Source organism: Balaenoptera musculus, chromosome 2 (assembly GCF_009873245.2).
Source record: "Balaenoptera musculus isolate JJ_BM4_2016_0621 chromosome 2, mBalMus1.pri.v3, whole genome shotgun sequence".
Classification (NCBI taxonomy): Eukaryota; Metazoa; Chordata; class Mammalia; order Artiodactyla; family Balaenopteridae; genus Balaenoptera; species Balaenoptera musculus.
In genome coordinates, this window is record NC_045786.1 from 89299798 (window position 1) to 89316549 (window position 16752).

The window sequence follows — 16752 nt, forward strand, 5'->3', positions numbered from 1 at the left end:
TTTTTCTTTTTGACGGTGCGGCATGTGGGATCTTAGTTCCCCGACCAGGGATCAAACCCGCACCCCCTGCATTAGAAGCTCGGAGTTTTAACCACTGGACCGTGAGGGAAGTCCTCCTCCCAAACTGTTTGCAATTTAGACATACATTCCACTGAAAAGCCTTCTCTAGTTACTCTAAGACCATGTTCCCAGAATACCCATACTTACTCTTTCCAGAGCACTTAGTACACTGTAATATATCTTCCACTAAACTATAAGCTCTTTAAGGACAGGGACTACTACATTTTATTTGTTTATGCAGTTGTGGCATGTGGAACAGTACCTGGCATATAACAGGCATTCAATAAAACGTTGTAACAGGATAAATGAATGGATGAATGGATGAATGGATAAGGACAATAGAGGACTTTGGGGAGTCTAATCAAAACTCTAAATTGGGGCTTCCCTGGTGGCACAGTGGTTAAGAATCCGCCTGCCAATGCAGGGGACACGGGTTCGAGCCCTGGTCCGGGAAGATCCCACATGCCGCGGAGCAGCTAAGCCCGTGCGGCACAACTACTGAGCCTGTGCTCTAGAGCCCGCGAGCCACAACTACTGAAGCCCACGTGCCACAACTACTGAAGCCCACGCGCCTAGAGCCCATGCCCTGCAACAAGAGAAGCCACCACAACGAGAAGCCCATGCACCGCAACGAAGAGTAGCCCCCGCTTGCCACAACTAGAGAAAGCCCATGCGCAGCAACAAAGACCCAACGCAGCCAAAAATAAATAAATACATTTATAAAAAAAACAAAAAAAAAAACAAAAACAAAAAAAAACAAACTCTAAATTGCATGTAAAAGCTCTGGGTACCTACAAGACTACCTGAAGAGCCAAGACTTATTATTATTCTCTTAAATGCGTATACCAGGAAGAGGGGAAACAAAAGGAATCTCACAAATATATTTTCTATTTTATAGTCTCACATTGTTAGGCATTAAGTTTAAGTATTAAGCCAAGATAAAGCCAAGTGTTTACATTTAAAGAATTTATGGAAGGTGCCCAGGCTATGATGAGCTGGGGGCTGGGGGCAGGGACAAGTCACCTAAAGGTCATCTAGCTGTAGACTTTTCCGACTCCTGGCGGGAGAAGGCTAGGCTTCTGGCTGGGCTCTCACCAAGTCCTGGAGTTCTCTCAGTTGTTTTCCTGTCAGTCCCCCAATGCCCAGATCCTCCTCATCCTCTTCTGGCTGGGCACTGACATTACCAGAAGATGGACCCTGTTTGATAAAGAACTCTTCGTGCTGGTCCAAGAGGAGTCCATGTAGCATCCAGGCTGAGAGCTGCTTGTACATGACCCCGTGACACACGGCCAGGATTCTGAGTGGAGAGGAAAGCAAGAGCCTCAGAAGTCCACTAAGAGGACACTAAACCCATGCTTTAAACTGCTACAGGATAAACAGAGGCCTGAGGGTTTGGTCAGCAGAAGGGAAATGACCAATTAAGCTAAAAATAACTGTGCTATTTTAACTTAAATGTCTGCAGATGAACTAAGTGGTAAATTTCCAAACTTTTAACCAGTGTACTAAAGTCTGAAATGTTCAGTAAATGTTCTGATAGTCTTTTAGAAGAAGCACATTTTTTTCCCTCTTTTTGAGTAAAGTAAGTTTCAAAATGGATGATTCCTTTTAAAATTAAATGGACTTACAGGAGTCTCTTTTTGGCTAACACAGTATTAAATTAGTTTTTATTTTTGTTGGAATCACATAAGGAAAGTAGATTCAGTATGTGAGAAGCTGATATACCTTAAAAAGTATTATCCAACAAAATGCAGAGACTGAAACAAAATGCAGAAAGGAGAATGGGATATTCACATGGTCTCAAGGGATCACATCTCAGAGAACATATTAATGACAAAGGGGAAAACGTCCCTCTAAAACAGAGAGATCTGGTGGAAAACACCTAAACCAAGTGATGAAACTTAACACCAGTAATAGGACAAACTTACTTTTTGTGCTTTCTGATATGCTGTAACAGGAAATAATATGACCTATGTAGTATTCTTGCCAAAAATGTTCAACCTGAATCTAATCATGAGGAAATAATCAGAAAAATCCAGATTGTGGAACATTCTACAGGCAGTCTTTGATCATACTCCACATTTAATACAGTTGTAATCATAAAATTTTGTATCCTTTTTTCAGATAGTATTATAAAACATATTTTTACCTGTTGTTATAGTATTTGTAATTTTAATTGCATTATAGTCTATCAAGTGAATATATCTTTAATCAGCTTTGTTCTGCTGCTGGTAATTTTCTAATTTCTTAATACAGTAGACAACATTGCAGTGAATAATGATCGTGCATATGGTTATTTTCTTCTTTTGAATAATTTTGTTAGGATAAAATTCTTAAGAGTGGCATTATAAGATTATAAAGCTACTCAAAATACATATATTTAGACATAGTTAAGCATAATCCAGCACATGTATTGGAAATTCTCCAAGGATAATGAGATCCAAAAATGAAAAAGGACTGCCTCAAGGTCATCCAGGCATCTAGAGCCTTGCTTCAATACTCAACACTTTATTAAAACCCCCTTTTTGCAATTTCTGAGCCACCGTAAGGATTACATGGGCTCCTTTGCTCATGGGGCTTTTCCATCCTGGTCATAACTTTTCCCAGAAGGAAACCTGAGATGACCTGAAAATAAAACTTGTGCAAAATCAAGTCACTTGACCACCCACTCCCCCTCCCAGCCCCAGTGAAGCCATGACTTACTTTTCTAGTGCACTGCGAACAGGAGGCAAACCTCCACAGCTGTGTTTGTACACTGTTTCCAGGATTTGACAACCATGAATCTGTAGAAAATACAGCCTTGTCAAGCTGAATTCCATTTTAATAGTTCATGTAGCACAATCTCATATTCTATACTCAATCAAGAGGGCACAATCTGCAGAGAATGGGGATAAACTTTCTCATAAGATTTTTGTATAGTTCTGATTCTGACTCCAATTCCAACGTGTGGGGGGTTTCCCCACACTACCAAGCAATCCTCTGACACCAGCTTGGGGGGCCTACAATCCAACTCAATTCTGATACGATCCACCCAGAGATAGCATCAGATTCCACAGGTTAAGGGCTCAGTCCCACAAGACTGCCCTCCATTTCTGACGCCAATCACAAGTTCAGGTTGTTCCCTGTGCTTCTAACTGGCTGATTAATAGATCAGAGGTTCCCCCTCCCTGGATTCCACTCATTTGCTAGAGCAGCTCACAGAACTCAGGAAACCCACTTATTCACTAGATTACCTATTTATTATGAAGGATACTAAAGGATACGAATCAACACCCAGATGAAAAGGATACATAGGGTGAGGTCCCGAACAAAGGAGCTTCTGCCCGGCACGGTGGCACACAGAGGCACTCTGGTTCACCAACCTGGAAGCTCTCCAAACCCCGTCCTTTCGGGTTTTTATGGAGCCTTCATTACACAGGCAGGAGTAACGAAATCACTGGCCATTGGTGACTGAACTCAATTTCCAGCTCTCTGCCCTCTGCCCTCCTCTCTCCCCAGAGGTCAGGTGGGAATGGTGGGACTGAAAGTTCCAACTCTCCAATCACATGGGTGGTTCCCCTGGCAACCAGCCCCATACTTAAGTGCTTTCCCAAAATCACCTCATTAACAAACTCAGGTGTGGTAGAAAGGGGTTTGTTATGAATATCAAGACACCTTTACTGCCCTTATTACTTAGGAAATTCTGAGTTTTAGAAGCTCTGTGCCAGAAATGGGACAAAGACCAAATCTATATTTCTTATTATAAATCACAACATCACAATAGTTGTTCTCGAATTATGGACCCTCCACCTCCCTGCCCCTCCCCATCCCACCCCATCCCCCAGCAGCATGTGTGCATCACCTGGAAACTTGTAAGAAATGCAAAATCTTGGGCCTCACTCCAGACCTACTGAATCAGAATCTCTGGGGTAGGGCCCAGCGATCTGGTTTTAACAATCTGCTCCAGGTGATTCTAATGCACAATGAAGTTTGAGAACTACTGCACTAAGGAAAAACCAGAATCATTTAGAGTTGAAATTCCAAGAAAAGAGGTAAAGAAAGCTCTTACTTCAGATTAAGGCCTAATTCAGACTACTCACAAGGTATACACTTTTCTAAAAATCTGCTTCCTCTTTCAATGTCCTTTTGCCTCTGTTTTTTTTTTTTTTAACTGCTTTATTGAGGTATAATTTATATACAATAAATTCACCTATTTTAAGGGTACTTTCAACAATTTTTAGTAAATTTACAGCATTGTGCAACCATCACTGTAATCCAGTTTTATGACATTTCCATCACTCTAAAAGGATCCCCTGTGCCTGTTTGCACTCCCCCATTCTCACCCACAACCTCATTTTTTAGAGCCTTAGCACTCAGCTTCCTACAACCTCCTCGGCAGGAAGGAAGGTTCACCCATCTGCAATCCCTCTACTCATTTTCCACTCTCCTTCCTGTGGCCAACGGAAGCTCAAAGTCAACTGAGATGTGCCGGCATGTATGGACCCTTACACTAACCCCACTTACCTAGAAGTTCCCCTCCAATTTTGGAAGATGGTTTAGTAGAGTGGTTAAGAGCATAGTCTTTGGAGTCAGACAGCCCTGGGTTTATATCCTAGTTGTACCATTTACTACCATCTGTGTGACCCTAAGCACATTCCTTAACCTATTTGATTTTTTAGAGGATTGACTGTGATAATGTATGTAAAGCACTTAGCACAGAGCCTGGTATGCAACAAGTGCACAATAAAAGCTCGATGTTATTTGATGAGGGCCATCAGCTTTGCAGGGTCAAACAGCATTTCCCCTGCTGGCTCTGCTAGCACAGAATGAATGCAGCAGAGGGTAAGTTTCTAGACTTATACAGCAAAAAAATTAAGTAGCAACCTGGCAAACTGACTAGTTAACTAGTTATATTCAAATGAACACTCTTAATAAGCTAAGGCATAAATATAACAGCTTAAGAACATGAATGAACTAAACATATTTAATCCATTTGTCCTTTTTGATCCAATTATGAACCAGTAGATACTTCTTCTAATGTAAAATCTTAAAGCATCTCAGAATTATTAGTTCTACCCAGAAAAGACATTCTCTGGACACTGGAGACCCTAACTTTTCAATGCATATGATAAAAACTTGTGATAAGAATAGGCATATTTAACTAATATAATAAACATCTGGGTTTCACCCAATGATTTAACAATTCTCAGAAAACTGCCAGTACCCTAACGATAAACCTACTACCTTCTTTCTTTCTAAGGATTAACTTTCTGCTTCTCCTCAAGATCCATATCCAACAGTTCTGAATCCTTAGTGTAAAAAGCTCTCACCTCCAAGTATCCATAGCATTGTTCTCTTACCCAGCAGCATTCTCGGGTATATCTATTATCATTTCCCCCACCTTCTGGACCAGGAGGTGCTTAAGGGGAGGGTCCTAACTTATTTTTGCATTCCTGATACTTAGCATGATACTCAAGCAGCTACCACTGAATGAATAAATAAATAATAAAAACTACTGAAAACTAGGCTCTTCAAAAAAGAATGTAAAGGAAAATTAATTATGAGTATTTCCTTGGTGCTTACCAGAGCAAAAGGAAAAAGGAAAGTTCTCACCTTTTGACTTTTAATTTGTTCTACTACAACCATCACAGAGGGGAAAAGGAGCTGGAACTGCAAAGGAGAGAATAATTAGGATGGTATATAATCAAATACAAGGAAAAAAAATTAACTCAGGAAATGCCTTTGTTTCTAAATAGTCCCACTTAACATAAAGATGGCAATACCACAGAACAGCCAAGATCCAGTATCCTAAGGCAATTTGCTACAGGGGTTGGCTGCAGATAGAAAGAGAATGGCAGACAGAAGCAGTTTCTATGTTTGAGGCTAGCATAATTGTTAATACTGAGGCCAGTCTAGAGCATTAACATCACACAGTAAGTTTTCACTAAATTTGGAACTTTTCAAACAGTTCTGATCTAGGAAAGCACACAGAATATCAAATGCTGGGCTCTGAATCCAGAAGGAAAAAAGTTCTCAAAAATAATATTTTAAGTTAGATTATTCTAATGATATCAACAGATTCCAAAGCATTTTGTTATCTGGGCATCATACCTGATCTAAGGAGTAATTGACATGTGATATGGAGAGATGGGGGTCAGCCAGGAACTGCAACAAAAAGACACTCTGATTATGGCTCCATATAAAATATCTCGAACCTATTTCATCTATGAAAACCGGAAGCGAATGTGAGAGTAGGCTTAGCGTTCATTTTAGGGTATTGAGAATTGGTCATTTATAGAAGATTATTAATGTTGATTTTCAGGTGATGACAAAACCAAAGCTAGGGCTCTTCTAAACTCACTCAGGAACCTTTGCCGTGATCCGCTCGCCACTTTGATCATGGCTTGGGCAATCACAGAGAGCACACTTAACCTCCAGCCACGCAGAAAATAGCTCATTCTTAACCACCTGACCGTATCAAAGGGCATTTCAAATCAGGAACATGTCCTCATCTGCTGTCCCAGAGGTGTTCCTTCCCGTATTTCTTCTCACCTCTTGTTCCAAATCAAGCAGTGCTTGGCGATAAGGCTGCAAAACTGAATCCAGCCCCGTGCAGAAGGCCCTTAGGTAGATTCCATGTGACCCACCTTGGCCCTGCTGAGATGGATGGTGATCCTGAAATCAAACAAAGAGAAGTCAACTTTTCAGCTCAGACCCTGAAACCCAAGGAAGACATTATCCCTTATTAATGACATTTTTTGGTTTAAATAATTCCCTATCAAAGCAGTGCTTCAATGAGAGGAAAACCTGACTGAAGAGACCTTTTAAAATGTGATAATGTTTTCATTTTCCAAGTGGCTCAGATGTTACAAACAACCAGGTATTACTCCATACTGTCACTAGAGGTTTTTCAACAGCTCAATTCTAACCTTATAACTTCTATCTTAAATCCCTTTGGTGGTTTCCCCTTGCCCCAGAGTAATATCTAAACTCCTCTACATGGTATACAACAACTTCTGTATTCTGGCCCTTACTCTCTCTCCAAAATTATCTTTAACTGCTTCCAACTTCACATCTTCATTTACAAATTACTCAGCAGTTCCCTGAATGTGCCTTGTTTCTATCTCTCACCCCTGTGAGTGAGTGTGGTCTGCTTATAACTATGTGCTCATGTTTGTGACAAATACCTACTCTTCCTGCAGGACCCAACTCCAGCAACTCTTCCCTGCAAAGCCCTTTCTAACTCTCCCTAGGGAATTAATAGCTCCCCTTTGTTGCTTTCATAGCATCCCTGTTTAGTGCTGGAACTGAACTTTTGTTTATCTGTCCCCTCACTAGACCAAGAGCTTCATGAAGCAAGGGCCCATATTTTGTTCATCTTTGCATTTCATTTCCTAGCACAGTTCTTTGAACAGATGGTAACTATTTACTGAATAAATAAAATGAACTCAGTCCTCCTTCTAACAACCCTTCTCCTGCCTAGATGGCAATTCATCAAAAACACGAACCTGATAGCCAACGTGGGGAGTTAGAAGACACTCACCAAGAGGCTATTAACAAATATGGTTTGTCTTTCAAGAAAGCTGCAGTTTTTTTGTAAAAGCATTCTTCTTCTACCCGGGGGAATTGCAGTTAATAGTTGACTAGAGGCCACGATGACTAGCCTTTCTGGCTATGTACTGATTTGCGTGGTCAGGCTCTGGTGGTGGTAGATACCATAGCAGAATTCAGCAACAAATGTGGTAGGAAGCTTGGGCTCAGAGGTTATAAGGCACACTGTAGCCAGAGGATGCTGCAAAGGATACTAGTAGTTCCTGGAGATAAATGTTCCCAGCTATAATAAGAACAGCACGGGCAACAGACCAGATTGGCTTACAACCAGGTGATTTTGTTTTGGTCATGTCATTCCAGAGAACTGAATGTCTTCATTTATCACAAAATGAAAGAAAAAATGAGACTGCTTTTACTTTTCAAAAAAAAAAGAGGTACTACAAATATCTTTAGAATTTGGGAAAGTAGGAATTCACATATAAGATCCACATAGTCACACGAATATAGGACAGGTTTGGTTTTTTTAAAGTATTATATACAAACACTGAAAGAGCCCTTTTCATCTATATTAATATGTATACAGGTTCCAACTTTGATCATTGTGTTCTCATTATTATGACTTCATAGCAAACTGGCATTGATTAGAGTTTTTTTAATATAAATTTATTTATTTATTTTTGGCTGCGTTGGGTCTTTGTTGCTGCATGCGGGCTTTCTCTAGTTGCGGCGAGCGGGGGCTACTCTTCGTTGTGGTGCACGGGCTTCTCATTGCAGTGGCTTCTCTTGCTGTGGAGCATGGGCTCTAGGCACGTGGGCTTCAGTAGTTGTGGCATGTGGGCTCAGTAGTTGTGGCTCGCGGGCTCTAGAGCACAGGCTTAGTAGTTGTGGCTCATGGGCTCCGCAGCATGTGGGATCTTCCTGGACCAGGGCTCGAACCCGTGTCCCCTGCCTTGGCAGGCGGATTCTTAACCACTGCACCACCAGGGAAGTCCCTGGCATTGATTAGATTTTAAATTCTTTTCTCTGCAACAAAATCTGTTTGAATCAGAATCCCTGTCCCAGAGATGAAAATATAAGGCATTATTCTCTGACTCCTTTGTCCTATAGATTACCACCAAGGGCCTGACAACCAGTTTATATAACAGGGGCCAGGTGGTACTGACTGCATTGTTTCAGAAAACCATCCTTCCTTTTCCTTTCTAGAAGTCTTTGCCTTTCTCTTCGACCAGAATCATTCTTTCCACTGGAAAATAGTCATCATTGAATCAGAGTCACACAATGCAGCAATCTTCTTACTTACCACTGACAGAATTGCAGACTGTTAAAAGTAAAAGAGAACTTTAAAATTTCTCTTAAAAAAAAAAATTTGAGTGTCTACCATATGCCAGGCACTTTGCATGAATTACCTTGTTTAATCCCCACAACCCTATTAGATAGGTACTATCTATCCCCATTTTATAGGTAAGGAAACTGAGCCTCAGGTTACTGCTAAGCAGTCTATGGCCAATAAGTGATGGACAGGAAAACAGATCTTTGGTCTCTACACTATAAAGCACTGACTTCCAATTAATTTATATTAATCAATAATATTTATTAAGTCTTACCACATGCCAAGAACCTTCTCCAGTTTAACTCTTATTTACAAATAAGAAAAAGGAAGCCTGAAGATTTTAGTTGCCTGCCTCAATGTGACTACGGTAGTTAGAAGCAGAGTGGCAAAGGAATTTGAAATAATGCTTTGTGTTTTCACCTCTGGGACTGGAACTCTGGTCCAGCTCAAACTGATTTAATTCAGGTCTCTTAAAACTTGGGCAAAGCATACTTTCTCTTACATCCATCTGCCTAAATTGGTCTCCATGTATATTTTCCCCTTGTCTGAGGTACAGTCACCTTGCTTCACTTGAATAATTCCAGTGATAAGAAATTCATAACTTCTTGACACTTACATCACATGAATTACCAATGGATTCATTGAAAGCTTGACATAGCTCCAGCCCTGGGGAGGTGTGCCTTCCCTGAGAACAGGAACCTACCTGCTGCTGCACATGGCCCGTGTACTGTTCAGTGAACTCGATGAAACGAATGTAGTCTGTGCCCAGCCGGCAGAGTCGATTCAGGACACTGGTTTCACTGGGATGGAGAAATGGGAAGTCCTGTGACACCTGCAAGAGAGGAATAATGCTAAAAACGCTGATGCCCGCTACTCACTGCTCACTAGAACGATTGTCTCCCTTTGCAAGATGGCTATTTAAGACTGGTAAGTTCTAGATAACAAAAGTATTTCCAAATCACTACAAAGACTTTGTTCCCCAGTCCCAACTTAATTAGTTATTTATTGAGATAGGCAGTAATTCATGGTAAAGAATTTAAACAGTACAAAATGGTATACATTAAAAATAAGTCAACCTCCGCAGAGGCAGCCACTACTACCTGCTTTTTTTTTTAACTGAAGTATAAATATTATATTGGTTTCAGGTATACAAAATAGTGATTCAGTATTTTTACAGATTACACACCATACTAAGTTATTATAAAAGACTGACTAGGGGCTTCCCTGGTGGCGCAGTGGTTAAGAATCTGCCTGCCAATGCAGGGGACACAGGTTCTATCCCTGGTGCGGGAAGATCCCACATGCCGCGGAGCAACTAAGCCCGTGTGCCACAACTACTGAGCCTGCGCTCTAGAGCCCGCGAGCCACAACTACTGAGACCACGTGCAGCAGCAATGACCCGACGCAGCCCAAAATAAATAAATAAATAAATTTATAAAAAAAAAAAGACTGACTATATTCCTGTGCTGTACCATTACATGCCCGTGACTTGTTTATTTTGTAACTGGTAGTGTGTACCTCTTAATACCCTTTACCTATTTCATCCCTCCCCCTATCCCTCTCCCTTCTGGCGACCACCATTTGTTCTCTGTATCTATGTATCTGTTTCTGTCTTGATATGTTTGTCTGTTTGTTTTGTTTTCTAAATTCCACATATAAGTGAAATCATAAAGTATTTGTCTTTCTCTGTCTGACTTATTTCACTAAGCATAATATCCTCCAGGCCCATCCATGTTGTCGCAAATGGCAAGATTTCATTCTTTTTCATGGCTAAGTATATAACCTATTCCTTATGGAATCTTCCTGGGATGGTCTATAAGGATATATGGGGTTTTTGATCTGGTTGCAACAAAGTCTCTTGAGCAATATTGCTGACTCTTGGTTCTGCAGATTCCAGAGGTTTCTCAGACATATTCTTAGGATTTACAAATTCTCTATGAAAATTTAAATTTTGTTTTCATTTTGATAAAAATGTAAAATTAACGTACCATATTATAATCTGTAAAAGCACCTTATAACTGGACATATAATTTAGTGTCCATATTTTCATTTGTATTTTTAATTTAAATCATGGCCAAATGATAGCCTAATATGGTATGTAAAGATTTCACAGCAGTTCAAGCAGAAAAATAGTAGTGGGAGAATGTATTCATTCAATCAACTAAGAAAAAAATCATAGCAAAATATACATAAAAGTTACCATTTTAGCCATTATCAAGTGTACAGTTTAGTGGCATTAAGTGCATTCACTATGTTGTGCAACCATCACCACCATCCATCTCCAGAACTTTTTCATCTTCCCAAACTAAAACTCTGTACCTCTTGAACGATGACTCCCCATTGTTCCTTCCCCCACACACCCTGGCAAGTACCCTTCTAATTTCTGTCTCTATGAATTTGATTACAATATTTATCCTTTTGTGACTGGCTTATTTCACTTAGCATAGTGTCTTCAAGGTTCATCCATGTTGTAGCACGTGTTAGAATTTCTCTCCTTTCTAAGGCTGAATAATATTCCATTGTATGTACATGCCGCATTTTGTTTATTCACTTCATTTGTCTATGGACATCTGAGTTGCTTCTGCCTTTTGGCTATTGTGAATAATGCTGCTATGAACATGGGTGTACAAATATCTATTTGAGTCCCTGCTTTCACTTCTTTTGGGTATATACCCAGGAATAAAACTGCTGGATCATTTGGTAATTCTGTGTTTAATTTTTGGAGGAGTCACCATATCGTTTTCCACAGGGACTGCACCATTTTACATTTCCACCAGCAATGCACAAGGGTTCTAATTTCTCTACAACCCCACCAACACTTGTTATTTTCTGTTTTTTTGGTAATAACCATCCTAACGGGTATAAAATGATATCTCATTGTGCTTTTGATTTGCATTTCCCTAATGATTAGTGATATTGATCATCTTTTCATTTGTTTATTGGCCATTGTATATCTTCTTTGGAGAGTCAACCAACTTTTAGTGACCACGTACTTATCCCAGGCACTGTGCTAACATTCCAAGATTAAATAGTGAACAAAATCAGACATATTTACTACTCCCAAGGAACTCAGAATATTTCACATTCATATTGTATTGTATTTTGTGGAAGCCATCTTTATGTGACAGTAACTGTAGTAATAAATAGGTGAGGAAGAATTTTTCTGTTACTGATTCCACAATAATTTGATTAGGACTCCATTTAATGTAGATTTTAATGACACAATGCTAACCATATCTTCAAGTTAACAACTTAAGAGGTAGCATGACATAGTCCTTAAGAACCTGGTCTCTGGAGCCAGATTGCCTGGGTTTGAATCCCTGAGTTGCCTCTTACTTGCTTGAAATCTTAGGCAAGCAATACCCCTCTGTGCCTCAGTTTTCATACCTATAAAGATGATAATTGTGAGGATTAAATAAATTAATACATGTAAATCACATATGCCAAGCACATAGCAAGTGCTCAATACATGTCAGCAATTTTTTCTTATTAGGACAGCTCTACTCAGTTATTAAGTGATACTCTTATTAAAATTGGCATTTGAGCAGTGTTTGTTGGCAGAGTTTTAGAAAAGTTCCAGGTCTGGTTACTCTGAAACAACAAACGATACCTTAAAGTTATTGGTACCATTTGGTACAACCTACTTATATGAACAGGCATTCTCTTCATAAGAGTTACTGAAGTCAAAATAGAAAACAGAGAGCCAGATCTGCAGAAAAGTCATTCTACCATTAAACTCAACGTTGACAATTTAGTTTTAGCAAAACAACAGTATATATTACATTAGATCAGTGGTTCTCAGTGGGGGCAATTTTGCCCCCAAGGGACATGGTAATGTCTGGAGATATTTTTGGTTGCCACACCTCAGGGGATACCACTGGCATCTAGCAAGTAGAGGTCATGGATGCTGCTAAACATCCTACAATGCACAGAACGGCCCCCACAGCAAAGAATTATCCAGTCCAAAATGTCAGTAGTGCCAATGCTGAGAAGCTGCATTAGATTAATGTCAATTTGAATTTATCAGTTTGGTAGTTTTATTTACTTTGTAAAAATAATTGGTTTTACAGTTGTTTAAGAGCAATATGCTTGAGTTTATACTTAGCTTAATGTGTATACATATTCAATATTACAATAAAATTGTTTTTATCAACACTGGGCATTCATGACAATTTTTCCCTTTATCGAAATGTGAAAAACACTGTTCTGCAGAAAGTATGCAATATTTGCTGATTTTGGTGCAAATTTTTTCTTTCACAAATATCTTAATACGTACTATGTGGCAGAAACTGTACTAGGGGCTCCTGGTACATCTATGAAGAAGACCACTGTGGTCTTAGCCCCCATGGGCAACTATGTGAGAGAAAGACTAAACATAAGTAACAACAATAAATAATATGAATTGTGATGTCCTATAAGGGAAATAAACAAGTTGCTGTGATAGAAAATAATGGCATAAGGAGTATACTTAAAAAGGTGGTCAGAGAAGGTTTTTCTGAGAAGGTAACTTTAAAGCTGAGAACTTAAGGAGGAAAATATCCGATTGAGACGTTTTTATAAGAAAAAAAGGAAGGCAGCTATTGTTCCCATATTCTTTCGTCTCTTTTTACTTAGCACACACAATTACTTCCTGAATATTTTTCTCCTATATTCCTGGCATTGTGTTAGTTTTACAGGAGAAAAGAAATAATAACAAAAGGAATCTGTTTGATTTATAAGTTTTATAGACCAAGAATGTAAATTTTCTGCTCCTCTACAGCCTATACTACCAATTCTCATAGGAACAGGCATGACTTTGTGATCCCACAGAGCTAGATTCAAATCTTGCCTTATCAAGACTAGCCACCACAAAGTTCTCTGAACTTCAGTTTGCTCATTTGTAAACTGGGGCCAACAATACCTAAGTTACTAAGTTATGGAGATGATTAGATAATACTACTGGAAGCAGGAGTAGAAAAGAGTGGTTCAGATACTGGAGCCAGACAAAACTGGGTTCAAAAGGAAACAGAAGCTTTAAATGACACAACAGACCAGATAGATTTGATATGTACAGGACATTCCATCCAAAAACAGCAGATTACACTTTCTTCTCAAGGGTGCACGGAACATTCTCCAGGATAGATCACATCTTGGGTCACAAATCAAGCCTCAGCAAATTTAAGAAAACTGAAATCATATCAAGCATCTTTTCTGACCACAACACTATGAGATTAGAAATCAATTACAGGGAAAAAAACATAAAAAACACAAACACATGGAGGCTAAACAATACGTTACTAAATAACCAAGAGATCACTGAAGAAATCAAAGAGGAAATCAAAAAATACCTAGAGACAAATGACAATGAAAACACGACGATCCAAAACCTATGGGATGCAGCAAAAGCAGTTCTAAGATGGAAGTTTATAGCTATACAAGCCTACCTCAAGAAACAAGAAAAATCTCAAATAAACAATCTAACCTTACACCTAAAGGAACTAGAGAAAGAAGAAAAAACAAAACCCAAAGTTAGCAGAAGGAAAGAAATCATAAAGATCAGAGCAGAAATAAATGAAATAGAAACAAAGAAAACAATAGCAAAGATCAATAAAACTAAAAGCTGATTCTTTGAGAAGATAAACAAAATTGATAAACCATTAGCCAGACTGATCAAGAAAAGAGGGACAGGACTCAAATCAATAAAATTAGAAATGAAAAACGAGAAGTTACAACAGACACCGCAGAAATACAAAGCATCCTAAGAGACTACTACAAGCAACTTTATGCCAATAAAATGGACAACCTGGAAGAAATGGACAAATTCTTAGAAAGGTATAACCTCCAAGACTGAACCAGGAAGAAATAGAAAATATGAACAGACCAATCACAAGTAATGAAATTGAAACTATGATTAAAAATCTTCCAACAAACAAAAGTCCAGGACCAGATGGCTTCACAGGTGAATTCTATCAAACATTTAGAGAAGAGCTAACACCCATCCTTCTCAAACTCTTCCAAAATATTGCAGAGGAAGGAACACTCCCAAACTCATTCTATGAGGCCACCCTGATACCAAAACCAGACAAAGATACTACACAAAAAGAAAATTACAGACCAATATCACTGATGAATATAGATGCAAAAATCCTCAACAAAATACTAGCAAACAGAATCCAACAACATATTAAAAGGATCATACACCATGATCAAGTGGGATTTATCCCAGATATGCAAGGATTCTTCAATATATGCAAATCAATCAATGTGATACATCATATTAATAAATGGAAGAAGAAAAACCATATAATCATCTCAATAGATGCAGAAAAAGCTTTTGACAAAATTCAACATCCATTTATGATAAAAACTCTCCAGAAAGTGGGCATAGAGGGAACCTACCTCAACATAATAAAGGCCATATATGACAAACCCACAGCAAACATCATTCTCAATGGTGAAAAACTGGAAGCATTTCCTCTAAGATCAGGAAGAAGACAAGGATGTCCACCCTCACCACTATTATTCAACATAGTTATGGAAGTCCTAGCCACAGCAATCAGAGAAGAAAAAGAAATAAAAGGAATACAAATTGGAAAAGAAGAAGTAAAACTGTCCCTGTTTGCAGATGACATGATATTATACATAGAGAATCTTAAAGGTGCCACCAGAAAACTACTAGAGCTAATCAATGAATTTGGTAAAGTTGCAGGATACAAAATTAATGCACAGAAATCTCTTGCATTCCTATACACTAATGATGAAAAGTCTGAAAGAGAAATTAAGGAAACACTCCCATTTACCACTGCAACAAAAAGAATAAAATACCTAGTAATAAACCTACGTAGGGAGACAAAAGACCTGTATGCAGGAAACTATAAGACACTGATGAAAGAAATTAAAGATGACACCAACAGATGGAGAGATATACCATGTTCTTGGATTGGAAGAATCAATATTGTGAAAATGACTATACTACCCAAAGCAATCTACAGATTCAATGCAATCCCTATCAAATTACCAATGGCATTTTTTACAGAACCAGAACAGAAAATCTTAAAATTTGTATGGAGACACAAAAGACCCCGAACAGCCAAAGCAGTCTTGAGGGATAAAAACTGAGCTGGAGGAATCAGACTCCCTGACTTCAGACTACACTATAAAACTACAGTAATCAAGACAATATGGTACTGGCACAAAAACAGAAACATAGATCAATGGAACAAGATAGAAAGCCCAGAGATAAACCCACACACCTATGGTCAACTAATCTATGACAAAGGAGGCAAGGATATACAATGGAGAAAAGACAGTCTCTTCAATAAGTGGTGCTGGGAAAACTGGACAGCTACATGTAAAAGAATGAAATTAGAACACTCCCTAACACCATACACAAAAATAAACTCAAAATGGATTCGAGACCTAAATATAAGACCGGACACTATAAAACTCTTAGAGGAAAACATAGGAAGAACACTCTTTGACATAAATCACAGCAAGATCTTTTTTGATCCACCTCCTAGAGTAATGGAAATAAAAACAAAAATAAACAAATGGGACCTAATGAAACTTCAAAGCTTTTGCACAGCAAAGGAAACTATAAACAAGACGAAAAGACAACCCTCAGAATGGGAGAAAATATTTGCAAACGAATCAACGGACAAAGGATTAATCTCCAAAATATATAAACAGCTCATGCAGCTCAATATTAAGAAAACAAACAACCCAATCCAAAAATGGGCAGAAGACCTAAATAGACATTTCTCCAAAGAAGACATACAGATGGCCAAGAAGCACATGAAAAACTGCTCAACATCACTAATTACTAGAGAAATGCAAATCAAAACTACAATGAGGTA

At 38.8% G+C, this 16752-nt stretch overlaps 1 protein-coding gene across 1 annotated transcript in view; it reads right to left on the reverse strand.

Annotated features, from left to right (window-relative positions):
• Window positions 1-16752, reverse strand: part of TUBGCP4 (tubulin gamma complex associated protein 4) — a 47808-nt gene that overhangs the window by 28395 nt on the left and 2661 nt on the right. Inside the window, exons 2-7 of the mRNA XM_036844221.1 lie at window positions 9621-9749; window positions 6589-6711; window positions 6148-6201; window positions 5650-5706; window positions 2761-2840; window positions 1156-1357 (exon numbers count right to left, since the gene is read on the reverse strand). Of these exons, the coding sequence (XP_036700116.1) occupies window positions 1156-1357; window positions 2761-2840; window positions 5650-5706; window positions 6148-6201; window positions 6589-6711; window positions 9621-9749 (645 nt within the window). The remainder of the gene's footprint in view (window positions 1-1155; window positions 1358-2760; window positions 2841-5649; window positions 5707-6147; window positions 6202-6588; window positions 6712-9620; window positions 9750-16752) is intronic.